The following is a 21,429-nucleotide window of genomic DNA, read 5'->3' as shown; positions in this document are numbered from 1 at the left end:
TCATACATATAAAGTCTAGAAATAATCTATTTGAACAAATAATTAAATGTTACCCTCAATTTAGTATAGGACTTGCAAGATTTTGAAGAACAATAACACTTTTTTGAGAGTTTTTTTTTTTTTTTTTTTTGCATTGAGTCTGGTGAAGAAATAAAAATATTACTAACAAAGATACTGTAAATCAGATACATGATGTATGTATGGGATAATATGGGGGGTGGACATCGCACTTGTAAATTTCACAAGTAAACTTCAAAGAACAGCCTGAAAAGTCTTTCAAAAGTAACTCTTTATTGCTTTATTGCTTTGGAAATGCTGAAGAAAAGGCTAAGAAAATTGAAAATATGGCTCCTCTGTGTGCTTAAGACTGTTTCATACAGAACTTTCCTCATCACATACTAATTACTTTCAGTAGAAGTCACTGTCATCATCATCATAATTTAACATTTGTATCGGATGTCTTTTCTTCTCTTCCTTTTGCTTAGTTTCTTCCTTCTCCTCCTCCTTCTCCTCTTCCTTCTCCTCCCCCTTCTCCTCCTCTTTCTCTTCTTCTTCCTCTTCTTCTTCTTCTTCTTCTTCATCTGTCTCGTCTTCTTTGTTGCTCTCCCTTTTCTGGTGAAACTCCTGGTATATCCCAGTCAGAGCTTTTGCAGCTTCCAGAGACACTTTGAGATTTCCAATCACCTCCTTGTCTTCATCCACACTCACAACTGGAAAAAGAAGAGACACAAGGACAGACAAAATAATCCTCCACTGCCTGAAACTTCTATGGCACTCCACACAGAATCAAGTTTAAAATAATCAAAGCTATATCATGCAAATATTGGACACAGAGTAGTGAGACGGCTTTGTCTCTTGGTATTTTACAGTGTTAACATTTTCTTTTGCAAATAAACACAAAGAGCATTAATATTGCAACACCTACTGTCAATTTGTTGTTCAGTGACATTATTTCCTGTGAGGAGCAGTTCCTGTAAGTCCAGAAAAGCATGCCCGACGTCCACACACTCCTTGTCATCGTCCATTGGCTCACTGACTACTGTGAACCTCAACCTTGAGCCATAACACAGAGTCACACACACTTGAATTTCATGTTTTGGGCCTAGAAACATTCATAAAGTGTAGACACATAAACTGATGTATTCCTCATACTTTAAAAAAATGACACTACCTGCCCTGGTTGGGATCACTGCCCTCCAACATGGTGTACAGATACTGTCTGAGAGGAGCTGCCTGGGAACCATTCACATAAATCACTGGGGGAGACAAAGAGCGAAAGAGAGATTTGAGGAGCTTTGGAATCAAATCTTTCTAGAAACAAACACACACAAAGCTCACCCGTTCTCACCTCGTGTGAAGTTATAGTGAATCTCCTCCCCCTCTCTGGGTTTGCGGAGGGACATGGGCGTCTCTGTCGTCTCCATTGGGACGCCCAGCAGCCGATATTCAACATAAACACGCTGCACTGACTTGTCCAGCATGACGTGTGAGGATGGTTCAAACGACAGGGACAGAATCTCCACTCTCAGCCTGTCTCCCTGCAACACAATGACATCCTGTTCAGTCCATAAACATTTACTGAAGCAACCAACATATTTATATTTATAACTAAGAGAAGGACAAAAATCTTCATAGAGTAAGTATTTCAGGAAAGGTCGCCACAACTTTTTCAGTTCATACCTTCCTCATTTTTCGTTTTGGTGGGATGATGATAATGTCGCTTTGTGAGGAACTTGACTCTGAGGACTCTGGGGCTTCACTGTCTGCTGCAGCAGCTGTATAGTCAACAAAATTTTAGATAATAAATGTCTATATTTTCTAAAGGTTTAAAGGTCAAATCATTAACTTATTTACTTAAATAATAGTAGACTGAGGCTTCAGATTACTGAAAGAAACAAAGCAGGTGTTAAGGCCTATTGTGTGTATATGAATAGTTACCACTCTCAGTCTTCTCCTCTTCATCCTCCTGCCCTTCATCCATTGACACCTGATCTGCAGAAGGAGGTTCCTGAGAAGAACAAGAAATGAGATGTGAACCCGTTCACCAGCCACTTCTTAAAAGGTGCCCACTAATTCTGATTAGTCATGTTTGTAAGGCACTCCTACCTGAGTTTCGGCATCGCTGGCAGAGCTTCTCTTCGGCAGTGTGATGGATGAGTGTCTCGAAGACGTTCCCTCTGAAGATCTTTAATAAAATTACATTGTTTTTTTTTATATGTTTTGATTATTTCATCTCAATTTGAAGACATTTTAGTGGAGGTAAAAAAATATACTATGAAAACACAGAAAATCCATTTAATTATATGATGTATTTTGAATGTTTATAATGTTTATTTGAAACATCATCAACTTACTTCCTTGTTGGCTGAGAGGGCGTGGTCAGTCTCGGCTCAGGTGTCAGATGGGATGTGCGCTGATGAGGTGACCTCTTGGTGGATCTCTTCCTGTCTGTGGACTGGCGAGCGGCCACAGAGGTGGGTCGCTCTGGCCGTATGTTCTGTGAGCTCTTCTGTTTGACAGGTGGAGGCTGAGGCTGCAAACACATATAAACAAAATAGTTTTTACGCTTGAATTGTCATGGAAAGAGGCAGTTTAGTTGTGACTTTGCTACTTTGTAGGTGCCTAAAAACTCACCCAAGCTTTAGCCTCTTTCTGCACTGCTTTGGTTTCTCGTGGCTCAAGTAGCTGGGTCTGTGGTAAAGCCACAGAACAATAGGTATTAAGGAAAAGACCCAAAAGTGCAAGACCACCAGTGTTCAAATGTGCATAAAATACATGTACAGATCACCAGAGTAATCCTAACCCAAACCTTTTGGCACACTAGAATATAAAATATGACATTTACCCTGGGCTTGGCTATAGGCCTCTGTGGCACTTCAGCCTCCTCTCTCTTCCTCTCCTCCCTCTCAGTGCTTTCCATTGCTCTGTCCTGTCTTCCCTGTCTATCTAGCACGGTATCCACCGATGGTTGGAAAGGGTACTTCCATTTCATCATGATCCTGACCATGCCCCGAGGTCCACCTGCTGGATCCCTCAGAACATAGTCACCTGGCAGGACAGAGAATGTGTTGATTGGGATACAATTCTGAATCTAAAATGCAGACAGTAATGTTTCAGAGAAATCAGCTCTGTTAATTAAGAAGGTATAGACCGGAAATTTAAATCATAACTATGATATGATTCTGTCTCTCTCACCTCTGATCTCCTTGCCTGTAGCGAGGGCTCGCAGTGGGATGGGGGTCTTGGCTAGATAGGGTGGCGGTATCTGGTCATCACTGTCATCAAACACATACACCCACAGACTACTGGACCTGGGCAAGAGTGGAGTTAGAAGATAAGAGTGAGACGAAAGGAGATGCAAGACATCAACTTAAACCCCAAACAAGACTAAATGTCAGAAGAAGTGAATCCTTGTTGATATCTTCATATTTCTTTCTGTTTCCAGACTATCATACCTCAGGTAGTGCAACACGTCAGTTGTTACTGCTAGTGGGTAGCTGGTGGTATCGTTGAACACAGGGTCAGCAGTACACTGGGCTGTTTGAGAGACGTGAGGCGGCAGGTCGTAGAACCTATACGTCAGGTAGGCATCAGGAAGAATTCCAGGCCAGCGAGCGTTAAGGCCGACGCAGCGTTCCAACATAATCACCAACTCATTGGGGATCCCCCCACCGTAGTCATGTAACTCCTGAGAAAAGATGTTTGTTTTTTTACAATGCGGTTAAAGAGAGTCTTTAATGATACACATATATCCATCGATTTCCATCCACTTATGCAGGATTGGGTTGTTCGTGCAGCAATAAATTATTATGGTCAATAAATCGTTATCCTTTACCTCAGGTCCAGTTTGTTGCCAGCCAAGAGAGACCTGCACAGGACTCCTCTGTGTGGCTGTTCTCCTATCAGCCCTTCTCTCTACCACAGTGTCTACAGGCTCTGCAGGATCAAACAGGCGCACCCAGAAATCCATAACACCAACAATTTCACCCTCATTGCCTTGGGGAGAGACAGACAGATTATTAGATATTGGTGGAAAAGTGGCATCAAATATAGTATATTACTTTTTATTTGTATAATTTTACTCACCTGTGATATTAACACGTCCACCGATGCACTCCGCTCTCCTTTCCATGGCACCCATGAGGGACATCTGCGCACTTCCATGTGTCACGAACCTGACCCCGCCTAATGCCTGGTGGAGCTCCACTCTGACCCTTGACCCTTGACCTCCCAGTCTGCCAAGATCTCGGGCTGTTAGAGCGTAACGGGACGTGAAACTGTAGTTGGGTTGGCTGCCTGACACCAGAGGAGTGGAGTGCACCTCGAAGTCTAAAAGGCTGTAAGTGCAGAAGGTCACAATGTCTTCACCTCCGTCCACTCTTGGACGGATGCTGTTCATAGTGCGTAGCCCTGCTGGGCTGAAGGTGGCAGACTGGAGGTGGAAAAACCAAAAAGAAAAACAGATTTCAGCTTCATGGGAAACATGAAAATGACTTTGAATTAAAAAAAAACATCACATTCTGGTACAACGACGGACCTTAAGATGGATCTCCAAAAGGGACTCCCCAGCCCTCAGCTGAGAAAAAGGCATATCATCTTCAATGGGCTCTTCCACCTCCTGGTCTCCAGCTGGCCAGGTGTACTGTATTGGCATGGTCCGTTTGTAGTTCCTGGGGCTGTAGGCTAACTCTTTCAACTGAGCTTTAGAGTACAAACAGAAGAATGAAGAGTTTGAGAGTCTGAAAGTTTGATTGGGATTTATGTTGGGTCTCTGCCTTTACTGCGGAGTTGTTTTTCATACCTTGTAAAGTGTTGATCTGAAGAGCTCTTTTTGATAAAAGTTTGTCTTTCTCTGCTATCCTCCTCCTGCTCTCTTCCCTCTCTCGCTCCATCTTCTGGTTGACCATGTTCAACTCTTCCTTTAGAAACATTTAAGAAAAGCTGAGAATGACATTCACATGAGTATTAATGCTGATTACAGTTTTGTGATGGGTCCATGTATTTGACACCATGCGCGTGTACCTGTAGGTCTTTACTGATATGGTGCTCCACCTGTAGAAGGTTTCTGGTTTTCTGTAATTCTAGCACAGTCTCAGCATGTGACGCCTGGATGTTTGTTAGCTCACGGGGCTCCACCTTCCCATCAGCCCAGAGGAAAGGCAGCCCCATCCTGCTTTCCTGCTGGATCCTAAATGCCTTAAATTGGAAGGAAAACATGCAACAAGGTTTAAAAGCAAATTATTTACCCTTTTAAAGAAGTCCTAGCAGAGGTGAAACGGTGTGCAAACCTTGATCTGCACAAGAGTTTCACTGAGATCCTCAACACTCATGTCAAACTCCTGGAAAAGAGAAGAGAGAAATGTGCTAAAAACAGGAAACAATCACAAATAAATAACAGTCGCAGTTAAGAGGGATATGATTCAGTTCTTCATCTTCATCACAGACCTTGGTGACAGAGTCCAGTCTGTCCTGCAGAGCAGAAACCTGCTTTTTGTACTGGAGAAGCTCCTGCTCCAGATGTTCTCTTTTGTCTGGCCTCATCACAGAAAACTCTAAATGGACACATACACAAATAAATGGGATTGTAAATGTACTGTATATACTTTTTTATGTTGTTACCGGAGAATCTTCTTGCTTCTAAAGCTTCAGGTGTTCAGTGGAAATGATAACTGACTTAACATCAACTAACTCCAAATCCATCATCAGTCAAAGTGCAGCAGATGCAGTGCCAACATGCCGAGACTCCTACCGTTTTCTCGTTCCCTCTGCACCTCTAATTTCTCCTTCTCTCGTCTCAGTTTCTCTTTCTCCAGCTCCAGCCTGCCTCTCTCTTCCCTCTCTGCTTGCAGCCTCTCCTCCAGTCTCTGGATGTCCGTCCTGCAAATGTTTTCTCCCTGTTTTTTTCCCTTCCGGTCAACTTCTCTATGTTGGTCCACTTGGCCATCATGTTTGCTTTGCACAGATAAAGTACTAGGGAAGGTAATAAACAAAGGTAAATATATTACTGTATATCAAGAAATGACTTGCAAGTTAAGCTAAAGTCATGTCTAAATAATTTGTAAGACTCACTCTTACCTCTCTAACAGACTGTCATAGTTTTCTTTTATTTGATCCCTCTCTCCTTCCAGGTCTAATATCCTCTCCTTTAGCTGAAAGAGAAAGTGTTTAATCTTTAAAAAAATGATACATGACATACTTAGTCTGGATTTGCAAATACAGCAAATACAGATGTGGTACCTTGTCCAGGGTCTGTAGAGACAGGGTAGAGGTGGTAAGTTGTCCATCCAGTGCCAGAGCTCTCTGTCTCTCCTGCTTCAGCTGCTCAGTCAGCTCCTCCACTTTCTCCAGCAGAGCTCTCTGGCTTTCCTTCAGCGACCTCTGACTCTGAGGTGATCACATGACACGCTCAAATATGAGCACTGAATTCATTTCTAACTAAAGTATTAGATTACTTCTTTGGAGTATTCATTAAACATTTTGTGTAACAGGGTATTTACCTCCTCCAGCTGTTTCTCATATGCCTGGATGGACAAAAAGGAAGATATTTATTTAATGATGAAGTATAAATGAAGCTTATCAAGTGATTATAAGATCACAAAAGCAGATTACTGAAATTAATGATTTATAGACAGATGAGTTGATCTGACCTCTTGCAGGTTGTTGAACTTCACCTGTGCCACTCTCAGGGCGGTGCTCTTGTCTGAAAGCTGCTTTTGCAGACGAATCAGATCCACATTCTCTCTGATAGTTATTCTGGAGAGATAAGATAAGACAGAATTTATAGCTTTTGTTGACACGGTTGTTATACAAGCAGTTGTATAAGCAACAAGAGTGGCTAGTGGTGGAAAAAAAGATGCTACTTTACAGATATTTTACTCATTGTGTGAATGCATTTTTGAAAATTGACTTGGTAGCAGTGCTGCAGCAAAATAGATGGAAATGTATTCCTGATCTTCACACTTCTAGCAGTATTAGTCTTATTATTTCTGCTGTAGCCACCTGTGTCTGTCAGCCTGTTGCTTCCTGATATCTCTCACTGTTCCTTCGAGCTCTTTCTCTTTGTCTCTCAGTGTGTCTCTGAGTGCCTGGGCACTCAGCTCCAGCTCTGCAACCCTCACCTGCTCTGTCACACTGGACCTGCTGGGAGGGGGAGACGGAAAGAGTTAAAGCGTAATAATAAAGCACATAGACCTACTTTATAATAATACAGAAATTAAATCTAACTTTCTCTAATATGGGACCTTTCTGTTCGGCTCAATGTTAAGTCACACACTTACAGTCTCTCCACATCTGCCCTGGTGTCTTCTAACATAGGGCCATAGTGGGGTGGGGCAGTTTGGGCAGCCCGCCTGACTCCACCCTCTAGTTCCATACTTCTACCTGACAGGAAGAAGAAGAGAGAGAGGGAGGAAGGTCAGAGATGGAAGGGGAAACAGTACTCACCCTGGCCTTGATTTGCACAACACACACCTTTGCTGAACCTGTATGGTGTGCGCCCACCAAGGTCCATAATGTGCTGCTTGGCAAGGCTGAGTTTGTTCTGTAGCGCCCCTTTCTGGCTCTCCAGCATAGCAACACGGGCTTCCAGCTCCTGTATGGTGTCCTCCATGTCTCTCTCCTTCACACCGCTGGACCCAGGACGGGCCTGGCGAAGGCGCATCAGTCTGGTAGACATCCTGAGGCAAGAATCATCCACATTAGGGGGATTTTTCGTTATCATATATCTTTTCAAATCACCCTGCAACAAAGATGATTGTCCAGGTATTCACAGCTATGGCATATGAACATGCCCAATTCTACCCAAATGTCAGTCTCTCGGTTATGTTACAATGTTTCTTCATTAGTGTGTGTTACCTGCGTAGCCTCTGCTCCTGTGTACGTGTGTGTTGTCTTAGCACACTGTTTTCCTCTTGCAGTCTGAGACACAGGTCCTCCAGGTGCTCTCTGGGAAAGCGAAACAGGCGCTGAGGATCTGAAGAGAGAGGTAGACAGAGAGGTTCTTTTGTCTGAAGAGCTGAGTTGAAGTGTGAAAAGACGAGTTTTGTAAAGTGGTTCTACCTTTTGTCTTCATGACACGATGCTTCTTCCACGACTTCACATCACGTAGAGAATCTGGGGGAAACAGCAGGAAGGGGACAAGCAGATTTCGTCAAGACTGTTGTTACTATGTACTGTATTTACACTCAAATGTAAACAAATGCACTTCTGTTGCAGAAATCACAAAAACCTTTGAGTCAGTTCATTTCCTAAACCCTCAACCCCCACTCTGACAAACCTGGGACAGTTGGCATCAGCCCCCCCTTCATCAGTCCTACATCTCTGACTGGGAGATCCCCCGCCGTCTCATCCACCACTTGCGACATCACACCTCGTCACAGATTCAGCCAATCAGAAAATTCCAGTCTATAAAATGTCACAGCAGCAAACTTGTCATATCGATATCCACTGCTGGTTCACTGGCCTCCGTCCAGGTGAAGTTACAAACTGGAAACGGGCAATACAAAGGGGCAAACAAACACAACACTGCATATTTTACAGTATAATAACAGGAATAGATGCCATTGGATGTTTTTTTTGTTTTTTGTTTTGAGGAAACAGGATGGTCAAGATCCTCCAGTATAAACAAAGAGCATTTTATATATTACATTATATTATTAGTAAAGATGTTATAATTCAGTTTTGTGACCATGACTTGTTACATTTACATTTGTGTAATTGTAGAGCTTGAATTCCTTTTCTCTTTCTTGTCATTGTGGTCATTGACTTTAATACTCTGTACACACTGTGTATAATCTGCTCAAGCCTGGAGAAGCTGTCATCCACGGGAGTTTTAAATCAGCTACAAATTCTGAATGAAGAAGACCAAAATGTGGCAATTGAGGAAATAAATGATCAACAGGTCAACATTGTTCCACAAATAGTGATAAACACCAGGAATTATACTGGCAGGACGGTTTTCATTCTGATATTCCTGCAATAATAGACATCAGCATTGAGAATATATCGTAAAGACACACAAATATTTGGCTTACCGTTATCTGTTGGAAATCCAAAGGCCTCTGATCCTGAAATGTGTAGAGTTCTGGCTTTGGTCTGGTATTCAGTCTAACCTGTTGGCTCTCTCTGTGTGTGTGTCTCCATCCTGTGCTTGGATGATATCAGTTTTAATCCCCTCTTCATCCCTTCCTTCTTTCCCCACCCCTCTTAGCTCTCTCGTTACAAATCCTACCTAATTGAAATTCTTTCAGGAATTTAAAACAGTATTAAATTATCATTTGCAATGACTCTGTGTTTGTTTGTTTGTTATGCATGCATTTATTTCAGTGACTAACCTGTGAGTGTACAGTGCGTGTGTCTTATGCCTCCTCCTCAGACCCAATGCTCAAGTCTGCCTCCTCACTGTTCCATCTGCCTTGAGGCTAATCCTATCTCTGTGCTAATCTGATTAGCATCAGTCAGGTTGTACAGTCTAAGATGTGGTCTGAAGTCAGTTTCGTGGCCAGCCCTTAATGGCTGCCAGTAGTTATTGTTGGAGTTAGGCAGGTCTAAGATCTGTGCTTAAAGTTCTACTTTTTATGAGTGCATGAGTAAAGGGAAGAGGAAAAAGGGGAAGACTAGGGGAGGTGAGCATATACAAGAGATACAACAGTCTAAAAATATCGAATCAAATAATTTATTTGTTATTATTTATTGCCCATATATACAGTTTCATTTCAAAATTACATAGCTGTGATTTCAGATTAATTGTTGGCAGAATGCTTGCTAATATAGCTCTTTTAATAACAAAAGAAATCTACTTCAACAAATTTGTTCTTTATGACCCATTTATGATAGCAAATGGTGTGCTGCAGTGCATTTGAAATGAATGATGTTGATAAAATACAGTGACACTAAACATAGATTTCACTTCATATTGTAATGTCATCTAAGTCCCCCCCTCCACTGACCGCACTGACAGGGCGGATGATAAGAGGTGATTTGTTGCTGCCACTGTCACTCATATCTGGGTTAAAAAAGGGAAGCATGGCCTCAGTAAACTGGAAGTGTGTAAAGGAATAAATGTGTGACTTGGCTTCTGCATCATAAAAGGACACCATCCCGTCCTCGTAATCTAAAAAGACCCCAACAACCTGCAGCCTCTGAGAGATACACAGTAGCTGTGCTTGTCTGGCACATGCCCGGTACTCACTGCCCTTCCTTAAACAAATAGTCCAATAACCATCCTCTGGACTCAGTGTGACCAAACCCTTCCTGTTGACAGACTGTTGAGCCACACCCAAGTCCCACGCTGTTTTATCTCCAACGTCTACCTCCCAGTAGTGCCTCCCTGTGGTGAAACCCTGTGTAGCAAAAGAGGCTCAGGTCACTGTTCCTTTCTCAGAGAGTGAAACAGAAAGAAATTACATTCCTACAAGGGTACACGCATATAAACCACATCTACATTTACCCTGGTGGAAAGGACACATGGTGCTGTATCAAAACGCTCTGGACTGTCCACCAGGTTCTGTTCGACATCTCCATCCCAGACCTGCCTCCCATCCTGTGACAGAACCAGCCAAGGGTTGGCTGTCCTGGGGTCCAGATGAACATCAGCTGGTAGACAGACATGTTTACAGTGAAGTAAACCGACATAAACCTTAAATCATTGTTTTTTATTTGTGGTTTACATCAGCTGAGGCATCCAGAAAGATACTGTGACAAATACTAAATCATAATTTCTCATAATTTTCAAATACTAAATCATAATTTCAGTTTTACAAAGGCTAGTAATATATTCTGCTAGTTAGCAGTATTTGTAAGTATCGTGTGTCATGTATTAGATGGAATTTTTTGGTTGTCTCATGGCTGATTGTCAAATCAATCAATCAATCAATTAGAGTTGAAACAGTTAAGTGACTAATAAAGTAGTTGATTGTCAGAAAATTAATTGGCAATTAATTTTTGGTATGATTATTCTTCTCCTGTCTGAGGGAAAATCAATTCTCAGATGAGCTCTGATGGGCATTTATTTTCTCATTTTGTCTACTCACTGATACATTATGTTACAAAAAAAAAATACAACTGTACCTGCACACAGCTGCATCTTCTCATGCTCTATAATTCAATAAAAAATATATGATCAAATGTAAGCTGGTGTTTTGCCACAGAATGCAGTGATATGCAGTGAGTAACTATCTTTTTAGAAGTTGACCTTGAATGGAAAGTTTCTTCAAAGCTGATTGGAGCTGCTGTTCAATTTTGGTCACCGCTCTCCTCACAATCCCCAAACATGTGTCTGAATGGACAGTGATGTCAGGGCAGGCTTTGGTGGATTGAGGAGAACTCAGAGCTGGAAACCTCTGACGAGTCAAAAGAGAGAGAAATAGCTTTAAAGCAGAGAAGTCAGACAAGATGAGATGAGATGGGAATTAAAGCCAAGAACAAACAACTTTTTACTACCTAAGAAACTCCACTTGTGTTTGTGAATCCCTATTTTACTTAAGAAAGCTTAAGTAAAGTACTTTGGATTTGTTATTAAATGTCAAATCTCTGCAAAGAGACAAATTCTGACCTGCAGAAGATGGAGGTGGTCATCAGTGTGAGAAAGCTGCTCCATCTCACTTCTCTTCCTCTCCAGCATGGTGATTTCCAGCTCCAGCTCTGTGATGAGCCTCTCCGCCCTCCGCTCTGCCTCCGCCTGCTTCCTCCGGATCATCTCCACCAGCTCAGCCTGACTTCTCTCCATGGAACGGACCAAAGTAGAGAAAACCTCCATGCTTTCCACTATGTCTCTCTTTGAGTTATCCTGAAGACATTGGATTATGAAAAAAAGAAAAAGAAACATTAATTGTGATTTGAGGTGTGTTCACCTCATCAAACATATTTGCATATTTGGAAATACAAACAGATTCCAAGCAGAATACTGATATATTGTTTTGGGACTATTACTGTTGAAATACCAATACTTCTTTCTGCTGCGCTGCTATTATTTTCTTTTGATTTAAATTTTCTTTCTGTTATTAGCCCCTTTGCTTATATTGTTATACACTGACTGTTGTATCTGATGCTGCGATGGCCCAACTCACTTTGCTGAGCTCCACAGAGTGTTTGATCTCCTCCACTTTCTGCAGTCTTTCCTGGATCATCTGCTGAACATCAGATGTGATCTTTTTCATCTGTGCCTAAACATCAGCAGCAGGAATTAATACCAAACCTGGAATCAAAGTCTAAAGGCTGAAATGATGACACAATGATGAGGAGGGGTTTGGGACCTCACCTTCTTCTCCTGGCTCTCTCGTTCAACTGGGACGATGTTGTGACCACGGTGGTCGGTTTCGGTGCACAACACACACACGCACCTCTGGTCGCTCCTGCAGAACAGCTCCAGGAGCCTTTGGTGCCTTTTACAAATCCGGTTTTCCAGCGTTGCCACTGGTTCAATTAGCTTGTGAATCTTTAAAGTGGCAACTCTCATGTGTGGCTCCAGGTGACTCTCACAATATGAGGTCAGACACACAAGGCATGACTTCAGGGCCTTTGTTTGCTTTCCCACACACACGTCACAATATATAAATCTTCCTGCCATTGACATGCCGTTCTGCCTTCTTGCTCGGATCTGCTCTGACATTTCCTTGGCAAAAGAGTTTTCACAAAGCTCTGGGCGACCCTCAAAGACTGTCTGACATTTGGGACAGCTAATGGCAAGGTTGTCATCCCAGTGTGATGTTATGCAGGTGAAGCAGAAGCTGTGACCACAGGGGATGGAGACAGGCTCAGAGAAAACATCCTGACAAATGCAGCACTGAAACTGCACCTCTGACAGGAGAACACTGGGGGAGGCCATGACTTCAAATAAGGAAAGAAAACCAGTGGTAACTGATTAAGAATAAGAAATCAATCATTTACATTCTGAGTCACAGAGGAAATGTATAAACTTTAACAAAACCTCAAAAATAAAAAAACACTGAGTATGGGCCACAAAGCTTTTGTCTTCATTGTCTTTAATGCAGGCACTATACGTACTTTCATTAAAGCCAGAAACATCTGAACTTCCTTATCAACAATTCCAATTCAAAACTGGCCACTGGCCAAAGTCCAGCTGCATAGTTCAGTAACTAGGCCTCTCACTCTGTAAGGTCTAAACATGGATTAAATACACCCATTAAAATTCAAAGACTAACATGTACGCCTCTTTCCACAAAATCATCCTGCAGGCATTTAAATGTATAACATCCCTATTGTATAACTCAATATTTTACCTGTCTGGCTGGAAGAAGAAACATTGAAATGATTGTATTATGTATATGTTTAATCAAAATGTTGACACACTCCCATGTGTTAGTTTGTCTTGGTCTTACCTTGTCGCTGCATGTGAATTGTGACCTCTGAGGTAGCAAAGGCAAATGCTGGCTCTGCGGTTGTGAAACCAAAGTCCTCATTTCGCTGATACCACTCCCTCTGGGACTATTTTTCCTCCAGAGAACTACCGTGTTGTTCCATGGTGGGAGGAGTAATGTTTAGATCAGGTGTCTTACTTGGTTTGTATTGTGCAGCATGTCTTTGTATTGTATTATATAATAGTATTGTGTTTGTATTAGTTTGTATTGGACTGATCAAGAACAAGGGAGTATTTGAATAAAGCTCAGTCACATTCATCACTTCACCATTCAAGAGTTCTTTACTTCAGATGGAAGTATACATACAAAGTATATTCCCACAGATTATAACAATACTGTATCAATGAAATCTAAAACACAAATTCACAACAACTATAACCATTTTTTTAGCATTGATGTTTTGACTGTTATTGTTGAAGTAATTAGAATATATTTGTTTTGGAAATGATCCCACAGCTACATAAATGGCATCAAAACATCACATTAAAACAAAATAACAAATTAAAACGAAATCTGGACCAAGTAACTATCACAGCGTGTCCAAAATCCATAATACACACTTTAAATAGGCTTTGAGTATATTCATAAAAAATTCACAGAACGAAACATACACCCAACAGCATGCACAGTAAATACAGTAAATTTTGTTTAAAAAATTGTCAGTTAAATAGCAGAGCATTCGAGTTGCAGCTCTATTGTACCAACAGTCTGAAGTGGTGGGTTAAACTTTATTTTACTGGAATCTGATAAAACATTTTCATTTCAAAGAAAACAATTCAAAATGTAAGTCTAAAAAACATGCTTGCAAACTTGGATTTCAGATCCATTTTCTTCCATTACATTTTGTCTTTCCTCCACTGTTCTCATGTCTCACGGCTCAGCAGACTGAACCTTTACAGACAACACCTGCGGTGGCAATCCGTTTTGTCTGAGGAACTAGATAAAAAAAAAGAAGAAAAGCCGAACAACATGTTAATACAGATTTATTATTTTTTATAGATTATTTGAATTAAAACGGACACAGCAGTTAGTTTCACCTCCTCAAGCGCTTGATGCATTTCTGATTCTGACAGCTGAACTGATGACTTTAATTTGATGTCCAATGCAACAACATAATCTGTTGACATAAGTACACAATGTTACATTAAATAATACACAGGATAATATAGATGATAATGTGTCCATTAATGAATTTATTAAAAAGTTTTCAGAATATAATTTAATATAACAACTATAAACACTGGCAGCATAGTTTCTGTTTTAGCAACAGTCAGAACAGATTCAAACACATTTTGTATAAATTATGAAACCAATACAAAAAACACAATAGGTTAATGTAATGTAGGTTAATGTGATAAGGACAGCAACTATAACTGATAGTAATTTTAATTGGGCACAGTAATGGCTCAGACAATTTAATGAATGTAATAAATGCATATACTTACGAGGGTCTATTGTTGTAGAACGCATGGTCACAAAAGGTTTTGGCAGGATGATGTTTGTTCACATAGGGGGAAAAAAAGTGAGATTAGTTGATATTTTGTTATTGCTATTGTGTAATTTAAACTTTAGTTGCGAAATTTTGAAGTCGAAAATAGGACTAACCACTATTTAATGTGCACAACAAACAAAATAAAAAATAAGACAAGCTTATGTTAATGGTATCACTTTAAATGTGTTGAAATGGTTCAGAGACAAAAACAAGAAACAAGAAAAGTCAGCAAAAAAATATTTAAAAAAAAGACAAAAACTATGAACTTCAGAAAAGAAAGCAAATTGTCATAAAACAGAGAAGCAGTGTTATGTCAAGTTAAATGCACATTAATCCAATCATATCAGGTCATATCAATATCTCACCAGTGACTGCAGTAACGTTGACTCCACTGCTTCTGACGTTCTCAAACACAGAGAATAAAGTGAATGTGTACGTAGTTCCAGCAGTGAGAGATGACACTGTGTAAGTAATGGGTCCATCTCCAACTGGTGCACTGATGTTTATCTCTGTACCATTAAACTGGAGAATGAAGCTGACATTGTTGTTCACTTTATTCCACTGCAGACTGATACTGGTCTTATTATGCCCTATTGTTCTGAAGTTGTTTGTGTTTGGAGGAGCTGGGGAAAGAAAAAAAGAACAATTGCATTTGCATTTTAACAAAAGACTGGCAGTAAAAATGTAAATGTTCATTTTGCATCACCATGTGATAAAAAAAAATAGTGTGGAGGAAAAAAAGAATCTGCATTAATAAAGGGGCTTATTTCTGGATACTTACCACAACTTATGATCTAATAGATAAAAATATGTAGTGAATAAAAATTAAGTGACATATCTTACCAGTGACTGCAGTAATGGAGACTCCACTGCTTCTGACGTTCTCAAACACAGAGAAGACAGTGAATGTGTATCTAGTTCCAGCAGTGAGAGATGACACTGTGTGATTTATTGGTCCATCTCCAGCTGGTGCAGTGATGTTTGTCTCTGTACCATTAAACTGGAGAATAAAGCTGACATTGTTGTTCACTTTATTCCACTGCAGTCTGATACTGGTCTCGTTTTGTCCTGTTGATATTAAGTTGACTGTGTTCGCAGGAGCTGAAAAAAGAAAAAAAAGGAATGATTTTTAACAGGTCACTTACACTGGCTGTTAAAATGAACAATTTTGCATCCCAAATTTAAAATCAATGGTGCATTTAAGTAAGAAATGTTTCACAAGTTTTTACAATCAAATTACATTTTTGAATTATTTTCTTATTTGTTGTGCACTAGTTTAACAGATTACAAAATATCTGAGAACAGAGATGCTGTCTGGAACTGGTTTATTCTGGGTAAATTAGGGTCTGACTGTTTTCTTATTTACATTATGAAGATACATTGGAATGAAAATGATTCAGTGAGTAAATATTATGCCAATCAAATATATTGTTGTTTTACATTAGTGCTGACTGGATGTACTGATTAGTAATGAAGTGACATATCTTACCAGTGACTGCAGTAATGGAGACTCCACTGCTTCTGACGTTCTCAAACACAGAGAAGACAGTGAATGTGTATCTAGTTCCAGCAGTGAGAGATGACACTGTGTGATTTATTGGTCCATCTCCAGCTGGTGCAGTGATGTATGTCTCTGTACCATTAAACTGGAGGATAAAGCTGACATTGTTGTTCACTTTATTCCACTGCAGACTGATACTGGTCTCATTTTGTCCTGTTGATCTGAAGCTGACTGTGTTGGTAGGAGCTGGGGACGGAAAAAAGAGTAGGAAATGACTTTAGCTGTTTAAATGATACATTTTGCATCCCCATGTGAAAAGTACTATTTAGCATGAGGGACAAAAAGTGCAATAGGGATTTTCAATGAAAGAATTGTGACTGTGAATCCCAAGATCACACTGGAAACAGAAGTTGGACACATCAACAATGTATTTGAGAACAAGGATGTACTCATAATGAAATCAGAATCAACTATTAAAGAACTCTCAAATCTGATCTTTGTGGGTAAATAAAAGATTTGACTTTCCTTGTGAATACAGTACAATGTTTACTTTGAATGTAGATGACTGATTGAGTAAATAGTACACCCATCAAATATATATTATTGGTTTACAGTAGTGTTGTGTTGCTGTACTGCATAGTAATGAAGTGACATATCTTACCAGTGACTGCAGTAATGGAGACTCCACTGCTTCTGACGTTCTCAAACACAGAGAAGACAGTGAATGTGTATCTAGTTCCAGCAGTGAGAGATGACACTGTGTGATTTATTGGTCCATCTCCAGCTGGTGCAGTGATGTATGTCTCTGTACCATTAAACTGGAGGATAAAGTTGACATTGATGTTCACTTTACTCCAATGCAGAGTGACGCTAGTTTCATCTTGTCCTGTTGAGCTGACGTTGACTGTGTTGGTAGGAACTGAGAAAAGAAAAAGAAAAACAATGATTTTTATCAGGTCACTCACTCTGGTTGTAAAAATGACATAATTTGCATCCCGAGTACAAAAGTAATGGTCCATTTAAGTAACAAATGGTTACATTAGAATTACTTGATTGAATCCTTGCCATAAATGTTGTGCATTAATTAAACAGATTACAAAATAAATGAGAACAGAGATTTTATCTGAAATCGGATGATTCTGGGTAAATTAGGGGCTGACTGTTTTGTTATTTGCATTCTCAAGATAAAATGGAATGAAAATGATTCAGTGAGTAAATATGATACCAATCAAATATATTCTTGGTTTACAGTAGTGCTGAGTAGCTGCACTGCATAGTAATGAAGTGACATGTCTTAACAGTGACTGCAGTAATGGAGACTCCACTGCTTCTGACGTTCTCAAACACAGAGAAGACAGTGAATGTGTATCTAGTTCCAGCAGTGAGAAATGACACTGTGATTTATTGGTCCATCTCCAGCTGTTGCAGTGATGTTTGTCTCTGTACCATTAAACTGGAGAATAAAGCTGACATAGTTGTTCACTTTATTCCACTGCAGAGTGATACTGGTCTCATCTTGTCCTATTGAGCTGAAGCTGACTGTGTTGGAAGGTGCTGGGGACGGAAAAAAGAGTATGAAATGACTTTAGCTCTGTAAATAATACATTTTGCATCCCCACATGAAAAGTACTATTCAGCATGAGGGACAAAACGTGCAATAGGGATTTTCAATGAAAAAATTCTGACTGTGAATCCCAAGGTCACACTGGAAACAGGAGTTGGACACATCAAAAATATATTTGAAAACAGAGATGTAGTCATGATCACATTAGAATCAACAATTACAGAACTATAAGATCTTTTTTTGTGTGTGAATACAGTACAACGTTAACTTGAATGTAGATGATTCAGTGAGTAAATATTATGTCCATCAAATATATTATTGTTTTACAGTAGTGCTGAGTAGCTGCACTGCATAGTAATGAAGTGACATATTTTACCAGTGACTGCAGTAATGGAGACTCCACTGCTTCTGACGTTCTCAAACACAGAGAAGACAGTGAATGTGTATCTAGTTCAGCAGTGAGAATGACATGTGGATTTATTGGTCCATCCCAGCTGGTGCAGTGATGTTTGTCTCTGACCATTAAACTGAAGAATAAAGCTGACATTGTGTTTCACTTTATTCCACTGCAGTCTGATACTGGTCTCGTTTTGTCCTGTTGATATTAAGTTGACTGTTCGCAGGAGCTGAGAAAGAAAAAAAAGGATGATTTTTAACAGGTCACTTACTGGCTGTTAAAATGAACAATTTGGATCCAAATTTAAAATCAATGGTGCATTTAAGTAAGAAAGTTTCACAAGTTTTTACATTCAAATTACATTTTTGAATTCTTTTCTTATTTGTTGTGCACAGTTTAAAGATTTAACAGATTACAAATATTGAGAACAGAAATGTGTCTGGAATGGTTTATTCTGGTAAACTAGGGGCTGACTGTTTTTTATTTACATTATGAAGATAAATTGGAATGAATGATTCAGTGAGTAAATATTATGCCAATCAATATATTGTTTTGTTTACAGTAGTGCTGAGTTGCTGTACTGTAGTAATGAAGTGACATTCTTACCAGTGACTGCAGTAAGGGAGACTCCACTGCTTCTGACGTTCTCAAACACAGAGAAGACAGTGAATGTGTATCTAGTTCCAGCAGTGAGAGATGACACTGTGTGATTTTTGGTCCATCTCCAGCTGGTGCAGTGATGTTTTGTCTCTGTACCATTAAACTGGAAGATAAAGCTGACATGTGTGTTCACTTATTCCACTGCAGACTGATACTGGTCTCATCCTGTCCGGTTGCTCTGAAGCTGACTGTGTTTGGTAGGACTGAGAAAAGAGGAAATAAAAAAATGATATATTTCAGTCACTCCCTGGCTGTTAAAAGACATTATGCATCTCAAGTTCAGTATGGTGCATTTGAGTCAAATATTAACAAAGGTTTTTACATTAGAATTACTGTTTGAATTACTTGTACTATCAATTGGTGCACTAGTTAAGAATAACAAATATCATAAACAGAGATACTGTCGGAAATTGTAATCTGGATAAATTAGGTCTGACTTGTCTTTTTCTATTTACATTATGAAAGAATTGGAATGAGATGATTCAGTAGAAATATTACCATCAAATATATTTTGTTTACAGAGTTGTTGAGTTCATAACTGCATAGTAATGAAGTGACATATCTTACCAGTGACTGCAGTAATGGAGACTCCACGCTTCTGACGTTTCAAACACAGAGAAGACAGTGAATGTGTATCTAGTTCCAGCAGTGAGAGATGACACTGTGTATTTATTGGTCCATCTCCAGCTGGTGCAGTGATGTTTGTCTCGTACCATTAAACTGAAGATAAAGCTGACATTGTTGTCACTTTATTCCACTGCAGATTGATACTGGTTTCATCTTGTCCTGTTGAAGTAAGTTGACTGTGTGGAGGAGCTGAAAAAAAAGAAAAAAAAAAGAATGATTTTTACAGGTCACTTACACTGGCTGTTAAAATTATCAATTTTGCATCCCAAATGGTTTACAATCAAATTACATTTTTGAATTCTTTTCTTATATCCTATACACTAATTTACAGATTACAAATCTCTGAGAACAGAGATGCTGTCTGGAATTGGTTTATTCTGGTAAATTAGGGGCTGACTGTTTTTGTTAAATACAGTACAAATAGAATTGGAATGAGATAATCATGAGTAAATATTATACCAATCATATATATCTTGGTTTTACAGTAGTGCTGTGTAGCTGCACTGCATAGTAATGAAGTGACATGTCTTACCAGTGACTGCAGTAATGGAGATCCATGCTTCTGACGTTCTCAAACACAGAGAAGACAGTGAATGTGTATCTAGTTCCAGCAGTGAGAGATGACACTGTGTGATTTATTGGTCCATCTCCAGCTGGTGCAGTGATGTATGTCTCTGTACCATTAAACTGGAGGATAAAGCTGACATGGTTGTTCACTTTATCCACTGCAGTCTGATACTGGTCTCATTTGTCCTGTTTGCTCTGAAGCTGACTGTGTTGGTAGGAGCTAGGACAGAAAAAAGAGTAGGAAATGCTTATTAGTTCAGTCCCCCGCTTGTTAAATGATACATTTTGCATCCCCATGTAAAGTACTATTCAGCACTGAGGGACAAAAAGTGCAAAGGGATTTTAATGAAGATTCTAACTGTGAATCCAAAGGTCACACTGGATACAGAAGTTGGACACATCAACAATGTATTTGAAAACAGAGATGCCGTCATGATCAAATTAGAATCAACAATTACAGAACTAAAAGAGCTTTTTTTGTGATACAGTACAACGTAATTGAACTTGAAGTAGAATTCAGTGAGTAAATATGTCCATCAAACATATTCTTGGTTTACAGTAGTGCTGTGTAGCTGCACTGCAATGTATGAAGTGAACATTCTTACAGTGACTGCAGTAATGGAACTCCACTGCTTTCGACGTTCTCAACACAGAGAAGACAGGGAATGTGTATCTAGTTCCAGCAGTGAGAGATGACACTGGTGATTTATTGGTCCATCTCCAGCTGGTTGCAGTGATGTTGTCTGTACCATTAAACTGGAAGATAAAGCTGACATTGTTGTTCACTTTATTCCACTGCAGTCTGATACTGGTCTCATTTTGTCCTGTTGACCTGAAGCTGACTGTATGGGAGTGCTGGGACAGAAAAAAAGAGTAGGAAATTACTTCATTAGTTCAGTCCCCCCAGTGTTTTAAATGATACATTTTGCATCCCCAGTGAAAAGTAACTTTCAGCATGCAGGGCAAAAGTGCAATAGGATTTCAATGAAAGAATTCTAACTGTGAATCCAAAGGTCACACTGGAACAGAGTTGGACACATCAAAATGTATTTGAAAACAGAGAATGCCGTCATGATCAAATAGAATCACAATATACAGTACTATAAGATTTTAGATTTTTTTGTGAATACAATACAACGTGAACTTTGAATGTAGATGATTCGTGAGTAATATTATGTCACCATCAAACATAGTGTTGTTGACAGTGTGCTGAGTTGATGTACTGGTATAGAAATGAAAGTGGGC

The 21,429-nt window shown here is 39.7% G+C and overlaps 3 protein-coding genes across 4 annotated transcripts in view; all 3 read right to left on the bottom strand.

Annotated features, from left to right (window-relative positions):
• Positions 1–222: 222 nt before the first annotated feature.
• On the bottom strand, positions 223–8,316 carry rpgrip1 (RPGR interacting protein 1). Of its 2 annotated transcripts, none has more exons than XM_027288037.1 (30): positions 8,276–8,316; positions 8,059–8,112; positions 7,855–7,972; positions 7,471–7,676; positions 7,278–7,380; positions 7,000–7,140; positions 6,648–6,753; positions 6,498–6,521; positions 6,238–6,384; positions 6,076–6,149; positions 5,750–5,970; positions 5,446–5,552; positions 5,289–5,339; positions 5,023–5,196; positions 4,802–4,919; positions 4,538–4,701; positions 4,087–4,432; positions 3,836–3,996; positions 3,456–3,688; positions 3,196–3,311; positions 2,846–3,048; positions 2,635–2,691; positions 2,355–2,533; positions 2,107–2,185; positions 1,939–2,008; positions 1,681–1,775; positions 1,349–1,538; positions 1,172–1,256; positions 926–1,053; positions 223–710 (listed from the first exon to the last, which is right to left on the bottom strand). In XM_027288037.1, exons 1-30 carry the CDS (start codon positions 8,304–8,306, stop codon positions 409–411), a joined length of 4,083 nt encoding a protein of 1,360 aa, XP_027143838.1. In that variant the 5' UTR covers positions 8,307–8,316; the 3' UTR covers positions 223–408. The 2 variants fall into 2 exon arrangements, with proteins under 2 accessions (XP_027143838.1, XP_027143839.1); XM_027288038.1 differs by having other exon boundaries at positions 7,000–7,137.
• A 1,463-nt stretch (positions 8,317–9,779) lies between these two features.
• On the bottom strand, positions 9,780–12,823 carry si:ch211-216p19.6 (E3 ubiquitin-protein ligase TRIM39). Its single transcript, XM_019267902.2, has 7 exons — positions 12,257–12,823; positions 12,066–12,161; positions 11,552–11,785; positions 11,192–11,339; positions 11,068–11,094; positions 10,448–10,593; positions 9,780–10,340 (listed from the first exon to the last, which is right to left on the bottom strand). The coding sequence occupies exons 1-7, from the start codon at positions 12,821–12,823 to the stop codon at positions 9,909–9,911; spliced, it is 1,650 nt and encodes a 549-aa protein (XP_019123447.1). The 3' UTR covers positions 9,780–9,908.
• Positions 12,824–13,646: 823 nt separating this feature from the next.
• Positions 13,647–21,429, bottom strand: part of LOC113747664 (tenascin-like) — an 8,179-nt gene continuing 396 nt past the window's right edge. Inside the window, exons 2-10 of the mRNA XM_027288184.1 lie at positions 18,937–19,093; positions 17,816–17,923; positions 17,031–17,288; positions 16,358–16,615; positions 15,712–15,969; positions 15,234–15,491; positions 14,822–14,827; positions 14,414–14,493; positions 13,647–14,312 (exon numbers count right to left, since the gene is read on the bottom strand). Of these exons, the coding sequence (XP_027143985.1) occupies positions 14,247–14,312; positions 14,414–14,493; positions 14,822–14,827; positions 15,234–15,491; positions 15,712–15,969; positions 16,358–16,615; positions 17,031–17,288; positions 17,816–17,923; positions 18,937–19,093 (1,449 nt within the window). The 3' untranslated portion in view covers positions 13,647–14,246. The remainder of the gene's footprint in view (positions 14,313–14,413; positions 14,494–14,821; positions 14,828–15,233; positions 15,492–15,711; positions 15,970–16,357; positions 16,616–17,030; positions 17,289–17,815; positions 17,924–18,936; positions 19,094–21,429) is intronic.

This window comes from Larimichthys crocea, chromosome XIV (assembly GCF_000972845.2).
Source record: "Larimichthys crocea isolate SSNF chromosome XIV, L_crocea_2.0, whole genome shotgun sequence".
In the NCBI taxonomy this organism is placed as follows: Eukaryota; Metazoa; Chordata; class Actinopteri; family Sciaenidae; genus Larimichthys; species Larimichthys crocea.
This window is presented reverse-complemented; position numbering and strand designations above follow the sequence as displayed.

Bases quoted from the DNA above. Each gene is read 5' to 3' on its own strand.
- rpgrip1 (XM_027288037.1), bottom strand. From the start codon at position 8,306: ATGAAGGGGGGGCTGATGCCAACTGTCCCAG. The intron at 7,141-7,277 runs GTAAGTGTGTGA...TCCCCCTCCCAG, and splicing joins AGGGCAGATGTGGAGAGACT to CAGGTCCAGTGTGACAGAGC. The intron at 2,186-2,354 runs GTAAGTTGATGA...ATTTTATTAAAG, and splicing joins CCCTCTCAGCCAACAAGGAA to ATCTTCAGAGGGAACGTCTT.
- si:ch211-216p19.6 (XM_019267902.2), bottom strand. From the start codon at position 12,823: ATGGCCTCCCCCAGTGTTCTCCTGTCAGAGGTGCAGTTTCAGTGCTGC. The intron at 11,095-11,191 runs GTCAACTTCTAA...ATTGAATTATAG, and splicing joins GAAGAAACTTTCCATTCAAG to AGCATGAGAAGATGCAGCTG. The intron at 10,341-10,447 runs GTAAATGTAGAT...TTTGCTACACAG, and splicing joins CATGTGTCCTTTCCACCAGG to GGTTTCACCACAGGGAGGCA.